This window comes from Mya arenaria, chromosome 3, assembly GCF_026914265.1.
Source record: "Mya arenaria isolate MELC-2E11 chromosome 3, ASM2691426v1".
NCBI classification, from domain to species: Eukaryota; Metazoa; Mollusca; class Bivalvia; order Myida; family Myidae; genus Mya; species Mya arenaria.
Genome location: NC_069124.1, coordinates 85,520,293 through 85,532,309, shown reverse-complemented (window position 1 = coordinate 85,532,309; position 12,017 = coordinate 85,520,293). Strand labels below are relative to the sequence as shown.

General features: G+C 33.3%; 1 protein-coding gene across 11 annotated transcripts in view; it reads right to left on the bottom strand.

Moving 5' to 3' along the window:
• Window positions 1-12,017, bottom strand: part of LOC128227728 (uncharacterized) — a 33,569-nt gene that overhangs the window by 7,356 nt on the left and 14,196 nt on the right. For 5 of the 11 annotated variants that reach the window (XM_052938516.1, XM_052938520.1, XM_052938522.1 and 2 more), the window contains exons 11-24: window positions 7,160-7,231; window positions 5,891-6,009; window positions 5,360-5,432; window positions 5,047-5,133; window positions 4,669-4,782; window positions 4,364-4,414; window positions 3,498-3,563; window positions 3,113-3,232; window positions 2,878-2,913; window positions 2,529-2,723; window positions 2,035-2,115; window positions 1,626-1,844; window positions 1,313-1,376; window positions 803-943 (exon numbers count right to left, since the gene is read on the bottom strand). In XM_052938516.1, coding sequence (XP_052794476.1) covers window positions 803-943; window positions 1,313-1,376; window positions 1,626-1,844; window positions 2,035-2,115; window positions 2,529-2,723; window positions 2,878-2,913; window positions 3,113-3,232; window positions 3,498-3,563; window positions 4,364-4,414; window positions 4,669-4,782; window positions 5,047-5,133; window positions 5,360-5,432; window positions 5,891-6,009; window positions 7,160-7,231 — 1,438 coding nt within the window. The remainder of the gene's footprint in view (window positions 1-802; window positions 944-1,312; window positions 1,377-1,625; window positions 1,845-2,034; window positions 2,116-2,528; window positions 2,724-2,877; window positions 2,914-3,112; window positions 3,233-3,497; window positions 3,564-4,363; window positions 4,415-4,668; window positions 4,783-5,046; window positions 5,134-5,359; window positions 5,433-5,890; window positions 6,010-7,159; window positions 7,232-12,017) is intronic. The other 6 variants (XM_052938521.1, XM_052938523.1, XM_052938524.1 and 3 more) reach the window with 3 other exon arrangements.

Here is a 12,017-nt window from a genome sequence, read left to right as displayed (position 1 = left end):
TAATTTATTATTATTTGAATAACAAAATACATTTCTTCAAAGACTGGTACACAAGTCATTCAATAAATTGTAACTGCAGCTGATTATAGGTGTGACAAATACCCCCACAAAACTGATCGACCGACTGATTGGCCAAAAGTCTGACTTACTGACTTACTCGCTCCTATATATCCCCCAATCTTTGATTGAGATATAATAAAACAGAGACTAACACCACACCAAATGCTGTAAGTCTGTTTTACTCCATGGATTAAGGGACACTACTTAACAAATATTTCAGACAGACTTATAGGACTTGCTAAACAAGTGCATACTGTCATATCTAGCATATGTGTATCAAGTGAATTTCAACAGTATTCAAGGTATGGATGACAGAACCAAGGTTATATCACTGCCTCCATTGGTTCTTTAAATACCAACCTAGGAAAGCCCATGTCTGTATTGTCAAAATATTGATGTCACTGATCAAATGACAGAAACAGTCCACGAAACAACTTAAAGAGTAGATGGGAGTGATGCCATTCTCCACTGACTATCAAAATAAGTAACAGTATTGATCTCCTTGTGCAATACGTATAAAACATAAAAGATAAACTGAAGAAAAGAGAGTCTGACAGTCTGCTGTTACAAGTATAGTTTCCGGTTAAATCACACAAAAATACTGTTATTTTTCTACAGTACAAAATTTCACTGCAAAACAAAGTTTTAATATTAAATCAAGTTAATATTAGAAATACACCAACACCGAGTCATGAGCCTCATGTTAGACACTCCACTCTTTGTACAACCAGTGCATATGTACCTTGAACACGGCAGTGGGTGGGGGGTGGTAATGATGTACCATGGGGTTTTTAAACACTTGATAACGGGGGGACATGTTGGGCTCATAAAATAGGGCATTTTCATGAAACTGTGGAACGCTTCTTATGTCTGCTGTGAAGTGCTGAAATTTGATTTTAATGTAAATAGCTGTCAATCATCTTATTTAGAGTTTGAAAATAAATTTCAGAGTGACATTCTTTCCACAATGTATTGTTTTCATGACAAAAGCAATAATTAGTCACGGAGGCCACCTTATCAATGATCATACAATACAATCAATTTTTCGAATAGTCTGATTTGTAATGCAATATGATCTGAAAAAGAGTATAACTGGAAATATCAGAATAGGTTGAATGTGCATGTTAAAATCTTAATTTGATTTCTGACACTCACTCAGTATTTAACTGAATGTCCTTATCTGTATCCTTGTGATATGATAACCTCATGATGTATAACTGGTAGGATAAATGATGTTAGGAATAAGCTTCACCTTTGATGGAAGGGTGTTGTTGAACTGCTGCTGGCTATACGCTGGGGGAGCCCTTCTTGGCAAACTGAAAACACATCATATTTGTCAAATGCCTCCATTAAATATAACTCGACAACTTTCATTAAGCAGAGGTTCTACATGAAAACTTGAGTTTACCCTTTCATCTCTGCCAAGGCTACAGACTCAGTTGTTTTTTTAAGTCAAAACCTTCTATAGTACCTGACAGTATCAACTCATTAACATAGCACACAAGTCAAAAATCACATGAACTCCTGAAATCCTAGATTGAACCATTGATGGCAGCTGTTCCTACCTTCCAGTGTCAGAGTAGAAGCCTGGTCCTTGTCTTTCTGTGGGCTGTCTGTTTCGGGGTTCCTGGGTCTGTTCAGTGGGCTGTCTGTGTCGGGGTTCTGGGGTCCGTTCAGTGGGCTGTCTGTGTTGGGGTTCTGGGGTCTGTTCCAGGGTATGACTGTACGGGGGTGGCGCCTGCTCCTCCCCACCACCACTCACCTTAACTCCACCTTCAAGGTCACTGGGAATAAAGAAGTTACATGTAGAAAACAGTTACAGAAACTGTATTTCAGAAACATGTATACAATTTCCATCCTATTTGATTCTTATACAACAGGTAACACACATGTAAAGGGATGTTACTAATAAACTGTTTGCATGCATAAGTCTATTGTTAAAATAGACTTCAAAATTAATGTAACTTTACTCACCCCATGGACTTTCGTTTGGGAGAACGGTATCTGCGTCTGTTGCTAGGAGAGTACTTAACCCTGAATGGCTCAGCCTTAGTTCTAAACAACAAAAATTAACATATAATATGTGACATTGTCTTTGAAAATGAGTCATGTAGCCGAAAAACATGGCATGTTTATTTTGGATAAATATTGGGCCAATCAGTGCTATTTGTTTGTTTTATCTCTTATTCAAATTTTACACATTGATTTTATTATCCAATCACCTGTTTAAATTTGCTTTTGTTGATAATATGCATGTCCCAACAGGACTCATTCTTGCAGATAATTACACCTATATCACCCAGGAATGATTATGAAATTGAAAAAAAATATCTATGTTTAAAACTGTTAATTAAAAGCATGAACACCATGTTTGGCAATACACTGATAAACAATCTTAACATTCTCCTTGTTGCTTTAACCATGACTATTTACATGTACAACCATAATTAACGAAAAACACTGCTCACTCGACATTCACGTATGGTATCTCGCGGAGTTGATCCTCTGTGAGTTCCTGCGATGGTTCCACCATGTCAAACGCAATGTGCTGCCTCAGCTCCTCTGGTGGCCGTTTTCCGTTGCCTGGGGACTTGCTGCGTCGACGGCGCATCTTTTTCTGGCGTGCCTCGCCAAGTGGTGCAGAATGGACTGAAGATGCAGACCTGATGAGAACATAAATGTGATCAGTACAACCTTAAAAAACTAGCCAAGACATCTACATGTTACAGTCATAGACAAAAAATAGCTTCTTTATAGCAAACCGATCAAATTCATTTACTTTACATTATTTTGTATATACATGTGAATACAACTTACATGACAGGTCTATTTTCCTTGTCTTGCATATATAAGCTGAAATACAAACATTATAATTTATAACCCACAAGAATATGTACATGTATGTTTTACACACAATTATGTATTCTAACTTTTCTTTGATTTTTTTTTTATAATATTGGAATACACCTAAAGCTATTACATTTTAGGCATTGTTTTTGTCATCTTTAATAAAACAATGCTTAGGCAAAAATAAATTTTCAACATGACTTACCCCTGTACTGCATCATTCCACTCACGTTCGAATCTATCAGGGCCGACGCTGCGTGCCTTCCTGTACCGGTCCCGAACATTCGGAGAAATGTCTGACTCACTGCCCGAGTCATGATCCCTCCTGTTAACATGAACAACTAGTAAGTCTAAATGATAAAACACAAGCATCTTAATAACAATGTTGACCAATAATTCTTAAGCAGAATGTGCTATGATTATGTATAGTTTGGCTTTTGAAGTACTCAAATAGAAGTTTCTTTCAAATCTGTATGACTTTGTATCAAATAATAAGTATTTATTTAAACTACAAGATATCACATTGTTGCATTCATTATAAATGTGTACTGTTAAATATATATATATAAGTGTTGGTCCCCAGTTTGTACCTTTTTCTCCTGGTGACTGAGACGTCACTTTCATTATCCGAACCCTTCCGACTGCTTGGGAAATACCTAAAATGCAACCATTAGACAAGATGTTAACATCAGTCGAGGTATAGCACTGTGATACATACTGCTTTAGGATAAATAACCGTGCATGTGAGACTACTGCTTAGTTTCTCTTATATTTTTTTTAAATATACCGAAGAAATTAATTTTAAGATCATTATTTTAACCAATTTATCCTCAGGCGTTTACCTAAAATCATACAATGATATTCAAAACTTTATTCAAAAAGTTACATATAATTTTTGTTAATAGATTAAATCCAAGCTCACAAAACAAGTGTTCAGTAAAGATACTCAATATCCTTAAGTAATACTCTACCAATATTATTTTTCAAAGAGCAATTCACACACTCATTCACAGCAATCTGTCTATGGAAGTTTAAAACAACTCCAAATACCACACCAAAACATTAACACAGCACTATCTATGAGTGCCAGCTTCTGCTGTATGAAAAATGTACAAAATACCCAAAATGCCTCAACCACAACAGTTGTCAAGGTGGACCACGAGATAATTCTCTTGGTCGCATTGACCAAAAACTACACTACTGGAAACTAAGGGGCTAAATCATGTGTATGACATAAGTGTACTACATCTAAACACAAAACAGTTTGCAAAAATTGGAATGCGTTTGTTTCATTCCTTACAATAATTTTCCCCAACAAAAATCATGTTTTTACAATACTTTGTATCTTTGAAACAAAGTATCAATTTTTTTTCTATATCACATGTATTTGTTTAAGAGTCTTTGGAGTGGGTGGGGTAATTAGCATGCTACCACAGCAAACAACACCGGAACTTACTTAACACGAGAACTTCCGCCATCACTATCATAACCTTGCCTATGATATCTACTGGAAAATGCCATGGTGGTTTAGTTGTTTCAAATGTTAGAAAACAAATAAAATGTAAGAAAATGAAAAAAAATGTACATTTACCAAGTGTTACAGTATATCTGTAATTACAAATACATGTTGGTATCAATCAGGTTCAATATGAAATTGAAGAAGGTTAGGCTTTTCCAAATTAAGATACATTCAAAATGGTCCTGTTATAAACTCAAAACACTTTTATAACACAAACAAAAAAGAACCGAAATGTGACCTACTTTCTCCTGTGTCCAGCCTCACTGTCGCTGTCTCTATGGTAACGACGGAGCTGGTTCACATTCTCACTCTGTGTTACAGACACTGGAGACTCTCGGCCAGATGTGTACAGCCCACTGATGGTAAAGTTATCAAAACATAACATGTTTTGTGACATGAAACAGTAGATCCACTATACATAAAATGTAACAAACACTTCCCAAAATTAGTCTTGCTTATTTTTTTAAAGTTTTGTTTTTGTTACCATTTTCAAAGACTATAGCATAGTAAATCTTGGATACAACTATCGAAATTGAATAAAATCAAACTCTTTTTGACTCCTTTGTAAGGCATTTATGCTTCTTGTAATAAGAATTTTAAGACTGGCGGTGCCCACGTACGTGTCCATGTTGGTTTCCCAGGGTGCCGACCTTGTGCTAGTTGGAGACTCTCGTCCCTTCAGGTCTGGAAGGCTACGATGCCGAGGCCTGTAACAAGTATAAATATCTACATGATATGAACATGACTGTGCCATTTTACTTTTTATCACAACATTTTTAAAAAAAATAGTTTGCACTGTATTCTAGTCCAAAACAACAGTGCAACAAATCTACGTATGTTTAGATAGAACAGATCAAGTCTATTTTTCTTATCACAAAAAAACACATTTGGCATACATTTATAAAGTTTTATCAAAAATGTTCTATGACATACCCTTTGACTTGCTCGGGCTTGACTACCATGGTCACATGACCCTCGGTAAACTGAATACCAGTCGTGGAATGGTCTACAATATAAATAAACAATGATCAAAGTTGTTACTATGGACATTTATACAAATGTTTAATTTTTTTAAGAAAAAGAATAGTAAAACTGAATCATTTGCTCTATTAGGTCTGATTCTGACCAACTATACTCATGCCCCACTCTTAAATGTATATAACCTTTAAATCACAAAACTTCTGTAACTTTATTAGTCAGCGCCCAGAAGGGCGCCGACTATATTTGATATTATTTTAGAAATATTCCAACTTAGGGACTAGTTCATAAATTGCAGAACAATGCTTTCAATAGTTTCCACCTTGCATGATAAAATATGAAGTTTAGTTTGTTTTATAAAACTTTACACTTTAATTGATAATGAAACCTTAAATTATAACAGCCCTGCTTATCATTGTCTTCTGATATAACACAGAGTTTCAACCACAAAATGATACCAAAAAAGTTTCATGTTGGTTCATATACCATGATTTAGCCTGGAATCTGACATTGCCCTGCGTGCCTGCCGCCTGCTCTGTACTCGGATCACGCGTGGCTGGTCACGACCCTGCTGCTCCCCGCTGTGCTCCCTCTCTGTACGTCCGCTGTAACATGCATGGAAATCCATATATGTAACAATACCTCAAACATGAATACAAACAATAACATTAACAGTTGTATGATAAATGAAACATCTGTATGGTGAATGACACATCTGTATGGTGAATAAACGATTTTACAGAATACACATAATTCTTTATACTTATATACACAAAAGACATGTGAAGTCAACAGAAATAGGCAGAAACTTTTGTAAATGTTAAGATTTAGAGATGATGATGATGATATAAGCCATCTACAAGCTGGTAGCAAGCCCAACACCTTTAACTGTTAGAATAAGCGCAGTAAACCACACAGGGGATGCCACAGGTAATCAACTGAAGTTAACGATCAAATTCTCAAAGGGCAGTTATCACATATGTTATGTTACCACAAAAGCTCAAGGCATCTCCCTGTGTTGTTGACGCAAGTAATGCCTGCACATAGTACATACTTTTCAAAGACAACATGAATGCAAAAACAGCAACTACAAGGCATTAATATTTACTTTTTTGAAATACTAAGAACTTATTACTAAGAATAATTGATCTTATAACAATGCAGACATACCTTGAAAGCAAGTCAAATAGTAATGCATTTTAATTAAAAGGTTAGCAACAACATGTATGCAGTACAGACTTTCAATTTTCATAACCAGACACAGTAGTCTCATTAAAATATATTTTTTATTTCTAGCCTATTTTGCCCTCAAAAACTTGGATTATCTTTTTTACCAACAGTCAAACTTTCTTACCATTAAATAGGTGTTCTATGTGATTTGGTCTGAATATGAAAACTGTCAGTTGAAAATTATTCTAACAACACCAACACCAACTTAACAATGAAATGATGAGATGCAGTATTTTACAAACCCATCGCTTTCCTTAATGTTTTCAACCCAACATTAAACACATAATTTTAAGGAGCAAATCGGCATGCACTTCAAATTACATTCTCACTGAAAATATCATGTCAAGCATATGGAAGGCCTTTTCACAAACAGGCTTGTCCTGTATTAACTGCACCTTCAAAGTTGTGCAGATTTATTTCTTTTAATAAACAGTCTTTGTAACCATTTACTTGACACAATAGTTGTGGTGAATTGGTCAATATTTGCGCACCTTTACCGAGGTAATTGTAGTGTGTTTGACTCACCTGGAGCGATGTTTGGAGGTGGACCTATATGGCTTAGCAGCCCTAGGGGCAGCCGAGCCCAGCTGGTTCACTCTATAGATGAGAATACACCGGCGAATACACACACAGTCAACATGTAGCATGGTAACATTCACAGTACGCTTCAACAATGAAACTTGTGATATATATTATTGATAGAGTGCCAAATAAAGCAATGGTGGCATGGTGTTTTCATACAGATACACTTGCCTTCAATGGTCTTAAGAGCTGAAGTCAATTATCCATTATCAAATTTCATCAAATTTTCAAAATTATCTTGGATCACTCAAAATGCAATTAACTGAAAGAAAACAACAATCAATGTTTAAGTCTTAAATGGATGTCACTATTGACACTATATCAATGCTGCGTATTCGCATAATTAACAATAAATTTATGCATATTTATATCATGCACAAGTATTCATTTTGAGCTAGTTTTGTCTGTTCAAGAGTTACATGAGTTTCAGTTTTAAGTTTTGACAAAAGCATTTCTTTTTCTTGATATAGAATAGAAGGAGCTCAACAATACTGAATTACTTTTGAAGTTTCGAAAAAAAAAAAACATTGACCTCTTCCCTTGTTACTTCCCCTCTACATACTTCGCAAATGCATTGAGTTTTGAACAGTTGTTTTACAAGTATAAATGTCTCTAAATATATGCATTTTTTGGAAAATCAAAGAACTATTGACATTGAATCCTTATACATGCTTAAAGGAAATAAATGCCAAACATTAAAGTTTGTTATATTTGTACTATATTTTATATCTTCTTTTAGCCTTATCAAATTACCGTTTTGGTACCTAATAAATGAAATATACTGTTTGGATTATTCTAATAGTAAATCAAAATATTAATATGGCATTGGGGTATAATTTTGAAGCACTTTTATTTACAAGTTAAGGCCCATAACTTGTATTTATACAAAGTTAAATATCACTCAAATTGTGGGTTGCATGATGGTTTAATAATTTTGGAAAAAATAACAATTAACAGTCCATAGTTTACATAGAGTAGGGCCATAGCAATAGATAGACTTAGTGAAATGTTACAGAAATTGTAGGTGCACAACTTCCCTTGCTGACCAACATTCATACATAGTTTCATGAGTGTAGGAGCAATTATTTAAGAGCAGCATGTAACACAATTTGGAACAGGACATGAGGGTCGCAACTCCTATATATGCCCCACCTATATCTATCTAGCGGTATAATGATACATGGGGATATATGATAAATCATTTTGTTATCAATAAATGATGATCTCCACTAGTACATGATTGTAATTCAAGGATGATAGGTGCGTGAAGTAGCTGCTAAATTTACTAGCGTACTACTTGTAGATTAGGTAAAAAATTTGGATCGTTAAAGAAAATTTATCAGTAACAAACCTCTAAATAGTATAGAAAAACTGAATAATATCACACTGTGCAATTTGGAATACTTTTGGGAAATGTAAATATAACGAAATGTTTGGCTAGTAAATTGTAGTGAAATGACACCAGGTCATGGATAGGTAACGGAGCAATACTACCTCCATCTGTGAGAGATGAAACAGAAAGTATGGAGAGGCAGTGTTATACATGATGTGGATATATACCAACAGTGATACACAACAACTACAATTCTAAGTTATAGTTCTATATTTGAAGTTAGAGACTCATAATAAAGAAATTCAGACAAAGACCATTATATGTACACATGTTAAAAGATTTCATAGTAATGATTTAAATCTATGTATTTTGCTACCGATCAAAAGAAACCAAAAAGATACAAGGTTGAATAAATATTGCTTAGTATTTGGTTGTAGCGCTTGTTAATATCAACAGATTGTGAAACAAATAAACGGTATATTTTATGTTGTAACTGCCCTTAAAAGCAAACAACAATATCAAGTCATATGGTACTATATATACACACAACAATATCAAGTCATATGGTACTATATATACACACATACAGCAACATCAAGTCATATGGTACTATATATACACACATACTGCAATATCAAGTCATATGGTACTATATATACACACATACTGCAATATCAAGTCATATGGTACTATATATACACACATACAGCAACATCAAGTCATATGGTACTATATATACACACATACTGCAATAATATCAAGTCATATGGTACTATATATACACACATACTGCAATATCAAGTCATATGGTACTATATATACACACATACTGCAATATCAAGTCATATGGTACTAAATATACACACATACTGCAACAATATCAAGTCATATGGTACTATATATACACACATACTGCAACAATATCAAGTCATATGGTACTATATATACACACATACTGCAATATCAAGTCATATGGTACTATATATACACACATACTGTAATAATATCAAGTCATATGGTACTATATATACACACATACTGCAATATCAAGTCATATGGTACTATATATACACACATACTGCAACAATATCAAGTCATATGGCAATATATATACACACATACTGCAATATCAAGTCATATGGTACTATATATACACACATACTGCAATATCAAGTCATATGGTACTATATATACACACATACTGTAATAATATCAAGTCATATGGTACTATATATACACACATACTGCAATAATATCAAGTCATATGGTACTATATATACACACATACTGTAATAATATCAAGTCATATGGTACTATATATACACACATACTGCAATATCAAGTCATATGGTACTAAATATACACACATACTGCAATATCAAGTCATATGGTACTATATATACACACATACTGCAATATCAAGTCATATGGTACTATATATACACACATACTGCAATATCAAGTCATATGGTACTATATATACACACATACTGCAATATCAAGTCATATGGTACTATATATACACACATACTGCAATATCAAGTCATATGGTACTATATATACACACATACTGCAATATCAAGTCATATGGTACTATATATACACACATACTGCAATATCAAGCCATATGGTACTATATATACACACATACTGCAATATCAAGTCATATGGTACTATATATACACACATACTGCAATATCAAGTCATATGGTACTATATATACACACATACTGCAATATCAAGTCATATGGTACTATATATACACACATACTGTAATAATATCAAGTCATATGGTACTATATATACACACATACTGCAATATCAAGTCATATGGTACTATATATACACACATACTGCAATATCAAGTCATATGGTACTATATATACACACATACTGCAATATCAAGTCATATGGTACTATATATACACACATACTGCAACAATATCAAGTCATATGGTACTATATATACACACATACTGCAATAATATCAAGTCATATGGTACTATATATACACACATACTGCAATATCAAGTCATATGGTACTATATACACACACATACTGTAATAATATCAAGTCATATGGTACTATATATACACACATACTGTAATAATATCAAGTCATATGGTACTATATATACACACATACTCTAATAATATCAAGTCATATGGTACTATATATACACACATACTGCAATAATATCAAGTCATATGGTACTATATATACACACATATTGCAACAATATCAAGTCATATGGTACTATATATACACACATACTGCAACAATATCAAGTCATATGGTACTATATATACACACATACTGCAATAATATCAAGTCATATGGTACTATATATACACACATACTGCAACAATATCAAGTCATATGGTACTATATATACACACATACTGCAACAATATCAAGTCATATGGTACTATATATACACACATACTGCAATAATATCAAGTCATATGGTACTATATATACACACATACTGCAATAATATCAAGTCATATGGTACTATATATACACACATACTGCAATAATATCAAGTCATATGGTACTATATATACACACATACTGCAATAATATCAAGTCATATGGTACTATATATACACACATACTGCAATATCAAGTCATATGGTACTATATATACACACATACTGCAACAATATCAAGTCATATGGTACTATATATACACACATACTGCAACAATATCAAGTCATATGGTACTATATATACACACATACTGCAATATCAAGTCATATGGTACTATATATACACACATACTGCAATAATATCAAGTCATATGGTACTATATATACACACATACTGTAATAATATCAAGTCATATGGTACTATATATACACACATACTGCAATATCAAGTCATATGGTACTATATATACACACATACTGCAATAATATCAAGTCATATGGTACTATATATACACACATACTGCAATATCAAGTCATATGGTACTATATATACACACATACTGTAATAATATCAAGTCATATGGTACTATATATACACACATACTGCAATATCAAGTCATATGGTACTATATATACACACATACTGCAATAATATCAAGTCATATGGTACTATATATACACACATACTGCAATAATATCAAGTCATATGGTACTATATATACACACATACTGCAACAATATCAAGTCATATGGTACTATATATACACACATACTGCAATATCAAGTCATATGGTACTATATATACACACATACTGCAATAATATCAAGTCATATGGTACTATATATACACACATACTGCAATAATATCAAGTCATATGGTACTATATATACACACATACTGCAATATCAAGTCATATGGTACTATATATACACACATACTGCAATATCAAGTCATATGGTACTATATATACACACATACTGCAATAATATCAAGTCATATGGTACTATATATACACACATACTGTAATAATATCC